Below are 18,870 nucleotides of genomic sequence, written 5' to 3'. Positions count from 1 at the left end.
TAAGACTTACAATCCCATTAAACCAGCTTTAAAAATGCTCCACCATCGACAGAGCATAAACGATAATCATTTTTAAATAATCATTGGTTTTTAACTGTGTATTGTCTAGATGTCTAATTAACACGCAAAAATGTGATATGAAATGATTTTTGGTTGATACGCACTCAGGAAATCATCCGATATAGGACATAGTGCCACGGATTATTTTTCGGGACGTAATTAATTGTTTTTAATACTTTATCTTGACATAAAATAAGAAGCTAAAACTTTTCAATGGTGGTTATATTGTTAAGTCAGTAACTTTTGTAACTGAAGAATAATACCAATTCGTCTGATGTTTTTAGTAGAGAAAAATACCATTTATCAGCGGAGGAGCATCTTTTTAAAACTAGTTCCACTAACGATTTGAATATTACCGTAAACCTGTGTTACGAAAGTCACATTTCTTGTTTCGTAATGTCTATAAATAGAATATTCACCCTAGCTTGTGTGTGACAATAACCATGATGCGCGTATTGATATATAGTACAGGATACCTTATATGGAATTGATTATATATGTATCAGTAAAATTCCCAGTAAGCTAAAAAATAAACAACATGGTATAATTTCCTTATAAGGACGGTAAATTTTGTGACATACCATATTTTGAAAAGCCATTCCAGAGCCCGTTTGTACATGGCGACAGACTGAACATGGACGTCTTGAGGGTATAACTTGAAGAAATATGTCCAGTCGTTATTCCCTCTCACTGATTAATATAGTACGTTGTTTACCGATATTTACCCGTACAGTAATATACTTTAATGGATGGTAAATCGTTACTGATAGAATATTCACATACAAAATATACAAATTAATAAGTGGGTTGAGCACGCTTACATTGTCCCTGACACTTTTCTGATTACTGATACTGATATGACATAAAAATATTTCATTTTCTTTCCTTGGAAATCAATTATTAAACTCAAATCAATGTCCGAAACATTTTGTATTATGATTTTAATTGACTTCTGTGAAACAAAAAAATAACAAGAAAATATGTTGATATTAAATTTTTTAAGAATAACAGTTTTTATTTGAAAATAACTTATTTTCATCCTCTAAATTAAATCTAATACTACAGATATAACAGGTATTTACAATATCATTTGTCTTTACTTCTTCTATGAAGTACTGTTCCGATATTTTATCTATATAGCATAAGAATAATGATATCTTAAAACCGTTTTTATCAAGTTTTATAAGAAAGAATACAAAACACGATATAAACCAATAGCAATATTGCATATTGGTACATCTATAGTCATTTTGTCTCTTTATTTTACCTAAATCAACGTAAAAAGTCTTCCCAATGTCTGTTTAGTTATGTCTAAAATTAGATCGTGGTACTGGCCCGAGTCGGGTAGGTGTATACACACTTCACCCTACATGTTATGGTGAGTACCTAATTATGGCTATGTGTAGGTAGATAGAGTGGTGTGTGTGTATGTGTGTCAGGAATATAGTTGTGTGCTTATTTTACGGTTTACATGTCTGTATTGTAGCAGAAACGCGATAATAGAAACACATTGAATCTGTCATCATGTAAAAGGTACCAAACGGACTGTTTAAAATCCATGAAGATGTGAGGTTACAGAACTGTGCGCCTTATACGAGAGATTAACTACGCCGCTATGTGAGTATCAACATTTGTTTGGTTTGCATTGATCGGAACTCCTCGACTGAAAAATGAAACTGATGAGGAGTTCCGATTAATGCGTTTGTCTGCTAAAATTGTTTCCTTTGCAATAGCTCCAAAAACAAAAAAGCAAAGCATATCCATTTTGAAAAAAAATTACTGACTGTCTACAAATTTATTTGTTGGTTTCAAGATGTCCAATACGTCAGTTTCCGCGTTGTATTAGCGGAAATTCAAATAAATTTTCTGCTGAAAAATTACACTACGGATGAATATTTCAATTTTTCAGTTAATACAAATTATGCACAATTTATAGACTAGGATAGACGGAAAATGTCTGAGGATAACGATGTGATCGTACTTGATTGTGGTAGCGGTTTGTGTAAGGCTGGGATAGCCGGAGAAGATGGACCAAGCGTAATAGTCCCGACTTTGACGGGGAGACCTTATACCAGCGTAAGTCTAATGTAGATTATACAATACCAATATTGTTCATTATCATTTTAGACGTTTGATTTAGAGTTTACATACATTCGGTAGTAACGTTGAGGCTTTATGAAAATGAGGTTGTAAGAATGCAAGCGAATACATTTGAAAAAAAAAAAAACGTTAGTGAGTAAAAGTTTTGTGTAAACTTGTATACATATTGTAAACTTATTGTAAATTTATTGTAAAATTATTGTCCAAATGCCAACTAAGGGTAGGCCGGAAAAATTATTTTCAATACAGGAGGAATTTTGATGTTATATCGCAGAACTCTTTGGATTTCTCAATACGTTGCTAAAAGCTTACCACACCCAAGCAAGGCAGGGAAATACATTTCTGTAAATGATATTTCGCGCCTAAAGTAGCCACTACAACATATGTATCATAACTATGAATAATAGCGAAGGAAATGAGGTTGTAGTATTCTTGTTTGTTATAACCGACGCTAGCTGAGGACATTCAATAGTATATATAAGCTCCGTCGTGTTGAATACTTTATAGTAGCACTTATTCGTAGAGGATAGTTTCTACGAACTTTAAAAAATACCTACGAATAAATGAGAAAGAATGATAAGTAAGAAAACATGCATGAATTAGTAATGTTAGAAATTGACAAATGCGTAAACATTTTCACCCGTCAATTGAGAAGACAGCGAAATTGTATAACCATGAAATTAAACAGCTGTACAGTATATTATAACATATCTAAAGATTATGCCATCTGGGGTAATAATTATAGTCAAAATTATTTTTCACAATTGTTGTAGTTAAGTATGCACGACATGGGAAGCAGTGAATGTTATGTTGGAAATAAGACTCAGGACAAACTCGATATCCTCTCGTTGGAATACCCTATAGAACGTGGCATTGTCACCAACTGGGACGACATGGAGAAGATCTGGCACCACACCTTCTACAACGAGCTCCGTGTAGCCCCAAACGAACGACCAATTCTCATCACAAAACCTCCGCTGAATCCCAAAGCAAACACAGAAAAAACAGTCCAGGTACTAAAGTCTGAAAATAAAAAGTATGTACAATAGAGATACACAATAGCTTTAAATGGTTACCTCCATCAATACATTTTATACTTAGACTGAACAAGCACTGGAAGACCACGTTATGAAGTTTCAACCATCAAGCTAGGGTAAATACATGTTTACCTGGGATAGTACTAGTTAAGAAAATCAAACAATCACAAGTTTTTAACGTTGAACTGATGAGAAACTGATAGTCCTTAGTATCTCTTGCGAGTCCAAGACGTCGCCTTCCTCGATAATCCAAACGATAATCCTCCAGACGATAATCCGCACGATTTTTACATCAATAAAGTAAACCCCAACATTTGTGACGACCAAGACGTTGTTGTTAGTATTCTATAATTCTAACATGATTTTTTTTCAACGACAATTATTCCATATATCTGAGTAACTGATAAACATTATATGGTATTTGATAAACATAATATAGTATTTGATAAACATTATATGGTGTTTGGTAACCATTATATGGTATTTGATAATCATTATATGGTATTTGATAAACATAATATGGTATTTGATAAACATAATATGGTATTTGATAAACATTATATAGTATTTGATAAAAATAATATGGTATTCGGTAAACATTATATGGTATTTTGTAGTTGATGTTTGAGGTTTTCGACACTCCTGCACTGTACTTGGCGACAGACTCGGTACTGTCAATGTACAGCGCCGGACGTACTACGGGGGTCGTGCTTGATTCCGGAGACGGTGTGTCCCATGTGGTACCTATCTACGAGGGTTACGCCCTCCCTCATGCCGTCAAACGCCTCGACCTGGCAGGTCGTGACGTCACAGACTACCTCCAAACAACCCTTCAAGAGAGAGGATACTGTTTCGCATCTTCAGGTAATTATGTTAATAGCCAGAACTGCTTTCATTTCCATGGCCTCCTTTCAATCCTGTCACTGCCTTTCTACAAACTTTCCCTCTGTACTTTCGCTCGTTCACTCTTGTCCTGTCTAAATGGTATTACTAAAACTATCACTGTCTCTCATTATTGTTTATGGAACAAATTTTTCATTATCATCACCAATGCCGTTTTATTTGAAATTACAGCTGAGCACGAGTTAGTCCGAAAGATGAAGGAGAACCTGTGCTATGTTGCTATGGACTTCCAAAAGGAATCTAATCTGGCATCTTCAACACTAAAAGAAATATACACACTTCCTGATGGCCAGTTCATTAGTATCGACAAAGAAAGGTTCCGGTGTCCAGAAGTTCTATTCCAACCTTCACTCCTAGGTACGTCACTGGGTAGCTGGTCGGCAAAGTATTCGGCAGGTGGCTCATTATTCTATATAAAATACCAGTAAGACATATTTTCAATATTTTCCCGACTTGCATATGGATATCACCATTGTATAATATCTCGATATTTCAAGTGGATTTTTTGTCGGCTATAGTTATAAGCCTGCCTTACGCCAATTAACGTTCCGATCCTAACCAGACACTTAGTACATAGTTTGGTTCTCATCGTTGAAAGAATAAACTCGCGTCTAACGCCAATCGTACTGCCCCGCCCATCCTTGCGTCTAAGAAGCTCCTCGCAATAAGGTATAAACTCGCGTCTAACGCCAATCGTTCGGCTGCAATTATTTTTGCGTCCGAGAACCCAAAATGTAATACAGATACGTATACCTGCTATAAAAATAACTGTTACTGTCAGACATGGGCTTGTCATGATATCAGGCTTGTCTTTTTACTTTTAGGTTTGAACTTGCCGGGCTGTCACACTATGATGTTTGATTCTATAATGCTTTGCGAGACTGATATTCACCGATTCATGTTCCTCAACATATTGCTAACCGGGGGCTCCACTATGTTACCGGGTAAGTGAATTACATTGTATTTTATATTTACCGAATATCAAAATGAGTAATGGAGATCTGAAACTCCAAATCATGAGTTGCTCTTGAAAAACAAAAAGTTTGAGTGATAAAAATGGAAAGTAAATAAGAGGCAAAAGGCATGCCAAGATTGATAAACATGTATTTTTAAGATACACCAAATGGTGTTAAGACTGATAAAGCAATTTTAAAACTTAACTCTATGTTGTCAAAACTTCTGTCTCTTTTGATTGTGTCACCAAATGGTGTCGTGACTAGTAAAACAACTTAACACCACGTTTTTGCTCTGACATAAAAGCAGTGTCAAAATGTCTGTCTCTGTTGAAAAGGTTTTGCTGATCGGATTAGGAAGGAGGTGAGAGCGAAATGGCGTAGGGACATGAAACTGTTGGTACATGAATTCCCAGAGCGTCAGTATTCGGCTTGGATTGGGGGCTCCATTTTAGGATCGCTATCTAATTACAGCCAAATGTTTGTCACCCGAGAGGAGTACATGGAGCAGGGGCCCGGACATGTTCACCGAAGGTTTTAACAGACGACAACTTTCGACATTTTCCGTCACGTTCTTGTTTCCAAAAAGTGACGGAATTTAACGACTGGTCAGAATAAACTGCAAGCAATATCTATGACTAAAATTGATTATTCCTTGGTATATTTATTATTCATAGATTGATGTAAGATGTGTAAGTCTTACATTAATAATACTTTGGAGATAAACGGTTAACTGTGTCTTTAGGATAATTTGTCTTTAAGGTATTGGCTCTAACAACTAATGAGTAATACAAATTTTTTTTTTACAATATCTTTCATTAATAGTACTTTGGAGAATACGAGATTAAAAGTTTGCTTTTAAACTGACAATTGGTTGCGAGGTCAAAACTATCTATAAATGCGAGTTAATTCTCGAAACTTCTTTTATAAAACTTTGTCTATGTAAAAGAAGAATTATGTGTAAATAGAAAACAAACTATTGAAAGAATGCGGAATAATGCACTAAAAATATGTCCCTCCTGTTTTAATCATGTTGAAGATGAGTTACAGTGTTTTGAGGAATTATATAAATCATAATATTAGCTTAAAGAAAAAAACCCATTTGCACTAAAATATTATCATGACTGTTCAATTGTTGCAATAGTGATAGGGACGCTTTTTATATAACATACATTATAGATTATATTTTAGGTCACCTGAAGTCTCATGGTGACCTATTCTAATCGCCTTTTGTCCGTCGTCGTCTGTCCTCCGTCGTCCGTTCGTGCGACGATAAACAATTTACGTTTTCGACTTCTTCTCCAAAACCGAAATTTTGCACAAACCTTTTAAGGCATGAGGCCAATCAATATTGTAAATTATATGACCCCCACCTCCCAGGGGCTGTGGAAATCACTGACTGACTTCAAGGACCCGTATGTAGTGTTTATATGTCTTTGTTTCATTCTATATTCGAGCTCGGGTGACCGTTAAGGCCCATGGGCCTTTTGTTCTGAGAGATATATATTTATTAAGTCACTGATTTTAATGTTTTTTGCATGCTGTAACAACTTTTGCTACATGTAATTTTATGATTTTGATATTACTTTTTATGCCATATTGTAATCCTGAAATGATTATATTTACTTTTTACATTGTTTTGTTGACAATAAACATTCTAAAACACTATAATCGTTTATTTTGTGTCAGTAGAAATGAATTAGCAGTGTCTTACATGCATGATAAATTTGATGTTTTAACATGAATGCTTTCACCTAGACTTAGTACATAGTTCAAGAAGTCAGAAAAGAATTATCGTATCGTTGATAAAGCAACGTATTGATTTAGATTACACCTTTAATCTTAAATGACAATAATGGTATCAGGTCATAACAATCCACCCAATGTTTGCGTATTACACTGGCATACATTTGTATTGTATGTATATTTACATTTGTCATGCAAATCGTAAGCAACATTGGCATAAGGTATCCATTTATGTTTGTTAATATCGACCAAAGAAATTAAGTAAAGGCTCTAAACTTCAGTATTTACACGAAATTTACTTCAGGCCAAAGCTGACGTAAATATTAGGAAAGAACCACATATGTATATTCATTTGTTTTTTTTATTTTTGTGAAAGAAATCCCCCCAAAACAAAACGCATCATTTGTCAGCCCCCATGTAAGAGAAAGTTAGATGTTATATGAAAGCAATGGACATTGCTTTTGACCTGGGGTCGAGTGTATGTTCCTGTGAGGAAAACTTTGATCATGTCCCCTAGTCGAGTCTAGTTTACGTTCAGTGTAAAGGGAATGTGACGACCGACTGCATGGTTTGTTCGTTGTCATTTCATATTAATATGATCAGATGGGGTGGGCTGTTCGATGTATTTTGCAACATACTCCAGCCAGATAGCGTCAAAATGACCAATATTTTCGATAGTTACAGAGAAACAATACCCAAACATACCACAGTCTTCCAAAACACACAAACGTTCCTCATAAAAAACCGCCATTGAATGAATTCAGCTGTTGGTAGAATGTCAATCGTAAAACCAAACCAAAAACAGACATTTCACAAACGAAAGATGAGTAGACTACAGGTTTTACTGAATGACTACCCTAGCTAGAGATAAAATACACGAAGGGTTGACATAATCACTAACTAACACAAAGATTGTATATTTAACCACGATTGATAAATTGAATTTATTGTCGCCGTATAAACAGAATAAAACGCAAAAGTTAAAAAAAACATGTTACATATGCATTAGAAAATATAATAACAATGTATCGACATGTGAATATTATTATTAGATAGTTATTTAAATGCACTGCAATTGTCCGAGATATCGCACTGTAATTTAGCTTCACGAGATTATATGGAAAATTCGTAATGCCTTACAGTGTTAATTATATTACAAGTTTAGTTTGAAAACGACTATAATTGTTTGTTTCACATCCAGGCTTACAATGAATGGATTTGCTCCCGACCTGAATTATCAATGGATGTAGGGTAAGAAAATCTTGTTTACAATAGTAACATTTTGAGTCAGTTCAGATTTAAGATTATTAATAAATCATTAACAGTGTGTTCTCTGGGGGAAAAGTAGCAAACTTCTAATATCACATGGAATCCTATGTTTCGAACTGCGAGGGGACATGTATCCGGCTGTATTGGATATGCCCACCCGGGCGTAATACCTATTTTTAGAACATCGTATTAACTGTTATAGTTTGTTTCCGAAATGTCCAATGTATTCAAGATACACAACAACTATGCCCTTGATTTCTAAATATCAATTTTGTTTATAGCTAATGTTGATAATTCAATTAATCAATTATTCTTATCACCCAAAATAGGGCGTAGGTATAGAAGATACAATAGTGCACATAGTCTAAAACTATAGAACTATATAGACAACTAAATATCAATAAATTAAACATGTACTTACAAACTAAAAAACAATATAAAAATATGTTAACTAAATTATAAAAGTCTGGCTTATCTATAGGTTATAAATGAAGCATTTGTTCTTCGTAAATGATTAAATCAACACAATATTTATTAGCTATACTTTGCATTAAATATCTGCAGATTCAACAAACGAAAAGATAAATTGGGAAGTAGTCATGGCTTCTAACGATGAGGTCGATACCCCTGCTGTTGTCATTGACAACGGAAGTGGGATGTGTAAGGCGGGATTCGCTGGAGACGATGCCCCACGTGCCGTATTTCCTCCGAAAGTAGGACGACCCAAAAATGACGTAGGTTATCTATAAGTAAATGCTTAATCAGTAAACGTATTTCATAATATCATGTCATTTAAAGTATTCCGAGAAAATAAGCCTTTAGTTTATTTCATATTCCTTAAATATTGGTCGCATTTGGTAGTTGTTTGAAATAAAATTGAGCTCCATGTGGTTTATACCATCTAAAGCGCATGGAAGTATATTATCTAATTAATTTATCCATTTGTTTAAAGCTTGGGAAGGTCGGTATGAAGTATAAAGATTGCTACGTTGGTGACGAGGCAGACACCAAACAAGGGGTATTGTCCAAGGAGCCACCCCTCATGGAACGTGGTGTTATCACCAACTGGGACGACATGGAGAAAGTGTGGCACCACATCTTCTATAACGAGCTCCGTGTGGCTCCCGAGGAACATCCGGTCATGTTGACAGAGTCACCACTTAATCCTAAGGCCAACAGAGAAAGAATGATACAGGTTGAGAAACGTATTACAGTAAAAGTGAAACGCGAAGGGGATTTACGCTATTTACACGGATATGTCTATTCCGTATTTGCATATTACAGAGTTATCTGCCCTTGCGGATAGGTATTGGTTGTAACGAATAAATCAATGTATACAGTATATGGGTAAACGCAACATGTCACGGACAAATATTTTAAATTTACCACATTTAATGAATTGTTCTATGAATATATATGTTATAATGTTTTGCAGATGATGTTCGAGACGTTCAAAGTACCCGCCTACTACGCCGAAAACACGTCAGTTCTATCACTGTACGCCTCCGGACGAACTACAGGGCTCGTATTTGAAGCCGGGGACGGTGTGTCCCACGTGGTACCTATCTACGAGGGTTACGCCCTCCCTCACGCTATCAAATGCATAGACCTGACAGGTCATGACCTCACAACCTACCTTCAAAAGATTCTAAGCGAAAGAGGATATAACTTCACAACTTCTGGTAAGTCTAGAAAAGCGTAGTCATTGTGGGGTTTATTTATTGTAGGTCGACGTTTGCATCCGCAAGTTACATAACAAAACGAGACATTAATATCCGAAGTTTTGGCTTTAAATACTTTTGATTGCAGATGTAATATGCAATGCAATGTAAAGCCAAAAACATCGCTACTAAAATACATTGATAGAATCTTAATTATGTTTCAAATTCTTTTACAAATAGCAGAAATGGAGATTGTTCGAGATATTAAAGAAAAGACAACTTACGTCGCTCTTGACTTTGAAAACGAAATGAGAACAGCATTGAAATCTTCAACAGTTGAGAAATCATACGAACTTCCGGATGGCAGGACTGTCACCATTGGCAACGAGAGGTTCCGATGTCCAGAGGTTCTCTTCCAGCCATCAATAATAGGAAAGGGTATTTTACATTTATGCTATGTTTTCATAATTTGGTCATAATTAAAGTGTTTAAAAAGCAAGATGGTGGGCTTGAAGAGTAAGTTGCGTTATGTTTCCTTGACGAAGATTATGTAGCCGAAAATTTGGGGAAGATATATATGATTTCATCCATCTATTTATATCTAATCTTTATTTCATAAAATTAAGCACACATAACATATATATCACTAACTTAGTTGTTTTTGAAATATCAGGAAAGGAGTACAATGGAATCCACAGACAGATACAGGACGCGGTCATGGCATGTGATATTGATTTCAAAAGATCTCGACAATGTCTCTTTGGAAATGTCGTCATGTCCGGCGGAAGTACTCTGTTTTCAGGTAGAGTTTAAATCATTAGTCTGATTGTTTTACTATTTTGAGTTCGTATAACTGTCTGATGTGACTAACATATATTGATTCTTACGTCATGCGTCTGTGGGTGTAACGTCATCGTTTTTGTTCACAGAAAAATACTTTATTTTCGTACTCAAACTAATGAAAGAACTCTACCTACCCTCAAATGCAAATGAACAACCTGTAATAAACAAAATTGCTGAAAGAATGTCATATTGCAAAAAATGTACGTGATACAATTCGTAATGTTTATTTTGGAATTGGCTAATTTTATAATATAATTAATACTATTTGATCTACTACAGATATGGAGACACGATTAGAAAAAGAATTGAATGACATGATACCAAAAAATACAAAAGTGAAAATTATCGCTCCAAAAGAAAGGCTATATTCCCCAAAAGTGAAAATTATCGCACCAAAAGAAAGGCTATATTCCCCGTGGATCGGTGGATCTACTCTGGCGTCTTTGTCCACGTTCGAAGAAATGTGGATATCTAAAGAGGAGTATCAGGAGGTCGGACCAAGCATTGTACATAAAAGGTGTATGTAGCAATGGTAGTCTATAGCTCAGTCACTCACTAATGCATAAACTATTGGGAGGTTGGACCAAGCATTGTACATAAAAGGTGTATGTAGCAATGGTATTCTATAGCTCAGTCACTCACTAATGCATGGACTATTGGGAGGTTGGACCAAGCATTGTACATAAAAGGTGTATGTAGCAATGGTAGTCTATAGCTCAGTCACTCACTAAATGGAGGTTGGACCAAGCATTGTACATAAAAGGTGTATTAGCAATGGTAGTCTATAGCTCAGTCACTCACTAATGCATAAACTATTGGGAGGTTGGACCAAGCATTGTACATAAAAGGTGTATGTAGCAATGGTATTCTATAGCTCAGTAACTCACTAATGCATGGACTATTGGGAGGTTGGACCAAGCATTGTACATAAAAGGTGTATGTAGCAATGGTAGTCTATAGCTCAGTCACTCACTAATGCATAGACTATTGGGAGGTTGGACCAGGCTTTTTCTTTCAAAAGTGTATGCATACATTGATTAGCGGGAGGATGGCCCAAGCATTGCACATCGAAAGTGTGTGTAGCAACATCCGCTCCGCATCTTGGTCACTCACTCATGCATTGACTACCGCGAGGTTGGACCCAGCATTGTACATCAAAAATGTGTATAGCAATACCTGCTTCATATCTCATTTACTCAGTGTTGATAAGATGTAATGACACGCGCTCCTTGTTTAACTATGATTTTAATATTCATTCAATTCACTTGAATTATTCATTCAATTCACTTGAATTATTCATTCAATTGATTTTAATATATTATTGAATATCTGATGGTTTTGAGTTATATTTGTCTTATTGTAGTAGAACTCAGCAGTTAAGGTTACCTGAACGAATGTTAAAGCAGACTCCATCTTGTGTTGATGGGGGTGTGGTTAGCTTCTTGACAACTATAGGAGTCGTTCATCTTGCCGCATAATATAATATGGCGTCCTGATTTTGTATAAAGGGTGTAATGTTTCCATTCTATTCAACACCTACATCTATAGTTATCATAACTAGAAATAGACCAAGCGAGCAAAAATCGAAATCGATATTATCTTAGTAATTTTAAAAGCTCGGCAAATCAAAATGTGCAACAGAAATGGAAACTGTTGTAGCTTTTGTTGTAGCGGAAAATTATTTTCTAAATGTACAGTCAGAAACCACTGTACACTGTATTAACACACAATTAAGAATTATAAATTTAAACATCTACATGTATCCATTTTAATATTTCAAAATACCAATTTCATGGAAAGTTGATTTTTAAGTGTGTGTGTGTGTGTGTGTGTGTGTGTGTGTGTGGTTTTTTTTCCTTGTTTGGTTTTTTTTTTTTTTTGGGGGGGGGTTTCCTTCTACTTTGGTGCACTGGTACCTTAATGTATTACAATTATATGTAAAACATCGGTATAACGTGACTGAGAACATTAAGAATGTCCCAATTACAATTATAATTATCTTTACATTAATTAATTCGACAGGTAATAATAATGATCTAATTAGCGTTAATTAGTCATGCTTTATCATCAATGCTTACAAGATCAATGTAAGATTTTGTGCATTCTCTTAAATATTCAAGTATGCATATATGAAATGTTCGTTTAAAAGTTAATTTAAATAATTATCATAATTAACACATTGAACATATTCATATGGCATTATTGTGCTTTTTTTGATATATTCTATGTATGTAATTAATGACTTTAGATCAGACATAAGACCTTTTACCAAAATGTCTAACGGAGAAAGTAAAGTGATACGACTAGAGGGAGTTAGTGTATATATTGAAATACCTTGACATTATCTTTTTAGAAGATTGATTAAAAGGGAAAATATGTCTTTTAGCAACAACAGGGAAGCATTGATCAAGAATCTATGTTACAGACATTACTGTATAGCCGGTTATAATCGCGAATCAAACATTTTCGAGATTTTATCTAAAAACGAGAAAATCATGTTTTAGCGGTTTTTAAATTTTTGCAATCTGACATTATGGCTGAGTGTCACACAAACATTTCTTAATATTTCCCAAATCAAAGTTTTGCTATCATAGCGAAATTGTGAAAATAGCATTCCCGCACCAACAGCCAACTATATGGTATTGAATACTTATGCTGAAAGAAAAATAACGATGGAATTAAATTTCCTCAATATTGTAAAGTAGAATAGATAAATATAGTATGTAAATTATATACATTATTTTGGCATTCACTGAGGTCAGTGCTGAAAAGCACTGAAAAGCACTTGAATCTCTTAATGAAAAAAATAAAAAGGTGTCGTTTGTAATTGACCCACATCCGTAACCGCATTGTACACACAGACGTATAAGTAAAGAAGAACACATTTTTGTCATTTTCTATTTAGCATATAATTGCTCTTTTATTTCATATATCTATAATTCATATAAATTATTATGCTTGGTAGTTCTTCTTTTCAGTTTATATCTTCTGATTTACTGAATTTATCGGGTTATGATGACCACTAGGCTATATCTTGTGGGCGTTCATCCAAATATGTATCATTATTATGGTCATCCTCGGTACCATATTTTGCACCCACCTTTGTTGCTACAATAATTCATTTTGGCAAAAAATATAATGTTTTGTCCTCATCTTAATTTGAAGTATGTTTTCAATTATTAATAAATAACCTTTTACAACATGCCAATCTTGTTTATTATTGCTAGTCAACGTTTATAGCAACAACCAAGCTTCAGTCTGTGAACATATCAACAAGCTTTCACAAATAAGTTTGTGTATGAATCGTAAATCAAACACCAACATCAACGAACATAGTTGGGGAGTTCACAATTGTACAAAATATACATATAAAAGTTAACGGTTACCAAAAAAATGACTCGAAGCCATTGTCTCTGAAAAGCCACATCATTATCAATTTAAACTAAGAAAGTGATGTTAAATGACTAATCATTTTTATAAAAGTGACAAATTATACAACATACTATGGTTAGAGTGTAATGAATAATTAGTTAAACACTGTGCCATACTATAAAATGACAGTTATAATAGGGTCTGCACATATCGTCTGCAACATGTCGTCTGCTCTGTGGGGTTTTACAGCCTTGATCCTAGGAATCACAGGCTTAGCGCACTCTCAATGTCCTAACATTGAAGGTTTCTTCAGTTACGATCCAACCTCGGCATGTGGTAAGAGTCTTTTCAATGTTTTCTTTTGAAATTTTTTGTTTTGTTTGAAAGTTTTTTAAAACCTGTTTCCTAGAAAATAATTCAGAGCTGAAATACCGTATGTCTTGCGAATTCAATCTTCAAGCCTTTATTTCTTAGTTAATACATGTATTTGTAACGTACCTTTCAGAAAACAAAGTAAGCGGTTATCCATCCGAAGCAATGATTAATATAGTTCTGTAGTTCGAATTAAGATTGCTACGAAAATAACACTAGATCTTCAGGAAAAGTAAAATGGAACAATTTATTTGAAATTCATGATGAAACTTGGAAGCATATACATTGTACAAGCTCAAAACTTCAATGGCTACAATACAGAAAAAAAACCAATATATCCTTACAACAAATTCATATTTATTTAAAACTGGCTTATCTAAAAAATTCACACTGTTTTTTTCTGTAAGACAGAAATAGAAACAATAACACACATATTTTGGGAATGCAGTGAAGTCCAATTATTTTTTGAAAATTTTGAATTTTTGCTAAACCAACAATAAAAACATACCTTACAAAACTGATAATAGATTTACAGATCTAGATGTCTACTACAAAACCTAACAAAACATCATTAAAAACTATTATAAAGGAAAACTATGATATTCAGAAATATATAGTATTGGCAAAGGAAATAAATGTCAAGAAGAATTCAATCAAGATTGGAAAAAAAATGAATTAAGTTATAGATATAACACCCAGTCTCTGACAGAACGACTTGAAATACAATGACATAATATACATCAGACTATTATAAAATAGTAACCAATCAATTTGCGGTACCTCCAGTGAATGTATCCCATACTATACTCTCTCTCTCTCTCCCTCCCTCTCTCTCTCTCTCTCTCTCTCTCTCTCTCTCTCTCTCTCTCTCTCTCTCTCTCTCTCTCTCTCTTCCCCTATTTTACATGTATGTATATTTGTATATTTTGTGTGTGCGAATGTTTTTTTGCATTTGTGTATAGTATAAAAGAAAGATTACTAGTTACTGATATTATCAATATTTAAGATAGCAGGTATTACTTGAACAAGAAAATGTTTATCATAGTATATCTATTTCAGGGCCCCAGCGCTGGAGGGAGAGGTTTCCATTGTGCGCGGGAAGGAGACAAAGCCCTATCGATATCGTTACAGATACAACCATGCGTGAAACTAGCACAGTTTCAGACCGCATTGTCTACAGACCGTCTACTGCTGTGATGGGGACGTTTGTGAACACGGGTAAATCGAATGACACTTTGTTCTGTATTTTATTCTTATATTTAATTTGATGTGTTTTTATAACAGGTGTTTTTTATAGAAGGTATCACTGCGTAGTTGATAATAATCGCGGGAATTTTAATTTCGCTAAATTCGGGATCCACCGAAATTCGCGAATTTAAATACCTCGGTACATTTATCAAAATCGTGGTTTTACATATTATAGCCTGTCGTATGAATGACGCTTTCAAAGACTATAACTAAGATAATTCGCGAAAATACCCCCCCCCCCCCCCCCCCGAATAATGGAAAATTGGAAATTCTCAATAGAGAAATAAGGAAGAAGAAAATCAGCTTTTAAAAATAGGAAAGAAAAAATTCTTTAATTTGAACACTTTAAAATAATCCCTCAAGGGTAGTTTGAAGCTCTAGGACAATGGCTGTTATTATATCACTAATCACTATTTAATGTATTCACAGGCCACGGACCAGCGTTCATAGCCAATAGAAACTCTACACAAAATGTTCTTCGTATGGTCGGACACGGCAGAAGCAGACCAAGGTATGTTTTCAGGGAATTACGTTTCCGCATTGGAGCTAACCAATCCGCCTTCGGATCGGAACACACTGTTAATGGGATAGGATACACAGGAGAGGTAGGCTAAGAAATTTTATATTTGACATTGAAACTCATTACTAAATGTACAACAGTCAACAATGTTTGATTTTTTTTTTTACTTTGGATTTGGATTCCATACGCTATCGCCGAGAGAGTACAAGATTCATTTTTAAAACATTTGACCTATTTGGTAATGGGTAATGATGAAATGTGTCAGTTAATTGATCTAGCATTCCACATTATGCAATAAATTCGAGTAATGACGCATTCACATCTCACATTATTGAATTACTGACGGTAAAATGGCTTCAACATTATTTCAAAGCTTAGTTTGGCGATGCACTTGTGTGTCTAAATTAGCAATGCCCAATTGCATGTCTTCATTATATATCATTATACCTTTTATTTGTATTGCCAATACTATTCTATAGTAAAAAGAGTCTAATATTTCAGATGTTTGCGCCCGTGAAATGTTGACCAATCAACATTGAAATATTGACTATTTACGTCATCATTACGTCACAATTTATTAGTATTCGGCTCTACTCGGTAACGTCCGCCGATGTGCGCAGTACTCATTATTTATCGGCATCTGCATTTATGAACATGATAGAAGGTACAATAAAACATTTGTAGACTGAGTTTTCGGTAATCATGTGAACTCTCGGACCGAACTGTTGCCTTCGGTCTGCGGCGTCAGGCAACAATTTGATTCTCTAGATCAACATAACACATGTCAACCTCAAACTCAGTCAACAAATGTATAATGCCTTACGACTATATAACTTGTATAAGCTATTCACACAGTGTTATGACATAGACTTATTATCACTTGATACTTTAAATTCATATCAATTTTCAGCTCAAATCGGCTTCCGTTTCTTATTTTAGATTCAATTACTTAACAACAGGATTGGTTCTAGAAGAAGAGGAACAGTTATTGCTGTAGGAATATTTTTCAATGTAAGTTGCTTTAATACACAACATACGAGAAATATTTAACGTATTATTGTTTTTGTTTCTTTACTATCAATTGACATTGTGGTACGTTAGTATCAAAATGTATCGAGTATCATTTTTCCTTGTTGTGGCTTCGTTCTGTTTTGTCTTTGTTTTTGGTGATCGTAATGGTCAGGAAGATTTATTTTCACTTTTTGGGGAGTTTTTTTTATCAATTAGAACTCATTCTGGAATGTATGTTTTTACTTTGTGATTTTATTTATTTCACATGTGTTTTTATATAGCGATATTTTTTTCAGGTGGTACAACAATGCGGTAGCTACGCAGATCAACTGATTTCAAACTACGTATAAAATATTAGGAGCTATCTCGATGAGACTGGTAACGTAAATGACGCTTATCAGCTATAATTGATGTAGTATGCTTACAGAATACAAGACAATATGTATTCCTTTATTATTATTATTAATATATTTTGGGTTAATTAAGTCATAGACAAAAACACAAATCCGCCTCGCGTATACGAAGAATGTCATTCCTTAATTTTAAAGCAATAATGCTCATTTCTTATACATATATAAAATCAAAATGAAACAATATGGTGAATACTGGTATCGCAGTAAGCATGCTACATTATTTAGGTAACACAACTAACAGAGTAAAAATGTGTGACGTTTCGATAACGAATCTTATCTCCACCTACAACGACGAGTGTGTAAAACTATAATGTTAGAATAGCAACATATTAAAATGTAAAGTTAACCCGAATACATCAATGCTCTATTTAGTTCATCTGACCCAAAGGGCTACCAAGTTTGTTGAAATGAATGACCTTGACCTCTCTTCCAGATCACGGGTCAAATATGCTACAATTTTAAAATAACTTCTTCTCAGTAATTAATAGGCCTATTGTTTTTGTCGAAAAAAGTTAGAGGTCTATGGACTTGATATTGGGGCTGTAACATGCTGCGATGAAGGGCTACCTTCATCAAAATGAATCACCTTGACCTTCATTGAAGGTCACCGGGATCAAATAGGCTATCATCTTTAAACGACTTACTGTGTTCTTCAGTTTTACTTTCAGATGTTTGGTCTACTTGTCAGATGACCGTTAAGGCCCATTTTGCCTCTTGCTATAATAGCCAACTTGTCCAACGGTAAAAAGGGACGGTAAATTTTGTCTACGGATTGTTAAACATCTCGTCACAAACAACACAAACCATAACCTAATTGTGTGTGTTAAATCACCGCTTACAAATATATCCATTGATTTTTTTCAGATGGCATGGTGACCCCCAGTTTATTGTTACCCAGCGATGGTAAATATTATACTTACATTGGCTCCAAGACGGCTCCAGACTGCTCTCCCGGCTACCGATGGATTGTGTTCAAAACCCCGACAAGTATTTGTCAAACGGTAAATTCCAATATATTTCTGGGAAACGTGGGTAGATGCTAGTTTAGTACAATATGAACGTGCCTTGAAATATTATTCTCAATAATTTCTCAAAATAGGTGATGAGCCATACAAAACATTTAGCATTCATTTGATATCTACTAGATAATACCTGTGTATAAGTATCAATTCAGGTCAGATTCAAGTCAGCTTTATCTTGAAAGAGCAAAAAAGGCGATTGAAGGTGAACTCAATCGACCTGGATTTAAGACAAAAATCTTCACGTTATTTTCAGGTGAAGAATATTAAACTCACATTGACCTAAAATGTCCATGTACATGATTTTTTTCATTCCCGTGAAATTGGCATTTCCAGCTAATAT

At 34.6% G+C, this 18,870-nt stretch overlaps 2 protein-coding genes across 2 annotated transcripts; both read left to right on the top strand.

The window, feature by feature from the left end:
- Positions 1-1,426: 1,426 nt before the first annotated feature.
- On the top strand, positions 1,427-10,208 carry LOC138304972 (actin-6-like). The gene is made up of 11 exons (XM_069245389.1): positions 1,427-1,677; positions 1,997-2,136; positions 2,934-3,173; positions 3,815-4,061; positions 4,272-4,457; positions 4,925-5,044; positions 5,392-5,592; positions 8,633-8,802; positions 9,021-9,263; positions 9,504-9,750; positions 9,970-10,208. Exons 2-11 carry the CDS (start codon positions 2,014-2,016, stop codon positions 10,206-10,208), a joined length of 2,016 nt encoding a protein of 671 aa, XP_069101490.1. The 5' UTR covers positions 1,427-1,677; positions 1,997-2,013.
- Positions 10,209-10,950: 742 nt separating this feature from the next.
- LOC138304760 (carbonic anhydrase 1-like) lies at positions 10,951-18,509 on the top strand. Its single transcript, XM_069245018.1, has 6 exons — positions 10,951-11,091; positions 15,376-15,534; positions 15,994-16,169; positions 17,024-17,095; positions 17,392-17,473; positions 18,373-18,509. Exons 1-5 carry the CDS (start codon positions 11,034-11,036, stop codon positions 17,443-17,445), a joined length of 519 nt encoding a protein of 172 aa, XP_069101119.1. The 5' UTR covers positions 10,951-11,033; the 3' UTR covers positions 17,446-17,473; positions 18,373-18,509.
- Positions 18,510-18,870: the final 361 nt, after the last annotated feature.

Source organism: Argopecten irradians, chromosome 12 (genome assembly GCF_041381155.1).
Source record: "Argopecten irradians isolate NY chromosome 12, Ai_NY, whole genome shotgun sequence".
Lineage (NCBI taxonomy): Eukaryota > Metazoa > Mollusca > Bivalvia > Pectinida > Pectinidae > Argopecten > Argopecten irradians.
The sequence above is the reverse complement of the archived record's forward strand: the minus strand, read 5'-3'. Positions and strand labels throughout refer to the sequence as shown.

What these genes read in the sequence shown, in the direction of transcription:
- LOC138304972 (XM_069245389.1), top strand. Translation starts at nt 2,014, where the DNA reads ATGTCTGAGGATAACGATGTGATCGTACTTGATTGTGGTAGCGGTTTG. An exon ending in ACATGTTCACCGAAGGTTTT is followed by an intron (nt 5,593 to 8,632) that starts AACAGACGACAA and finishes AAATATCTGCAG; the next exon opens with ATTCAACAAACGAAAAGATA. An exon ending in ATATAACTTCACAACTTCTG is followed by an intron (nt 9,751 to 9,969) that starts GTAAGTCTAGAA and finishes TTTTACAAATAG; the next exon opens with CAGAAATGGAGATTGTTCGA.
- LOC138304760 (XM_069245018.1), top strand. Translation starts at nt 11,034, where the DNA reads ATGTGGATATCTAAAGAGGAGTATCAGGAGGTCGGACCAAGCATTGTA. An exon ending in AAGCATTGTACATAAAAGGT is followed by an intron (nt 11,092 to 15,375) that starts GTATGTAGCAAT and finishes TATCTATTTCAG; the next exon opens with GGCCCCAGCGCTGGAGGGAG. An exon ending in CTGTAGGAATATTTTTCAAT is followed by an intron (nt 17,096 to 17,391) that starts GTAAGTTGCTTT and finishes TATTTTTTTCAG; the next exon opens with GTGGTACAACAATGCGGTAG.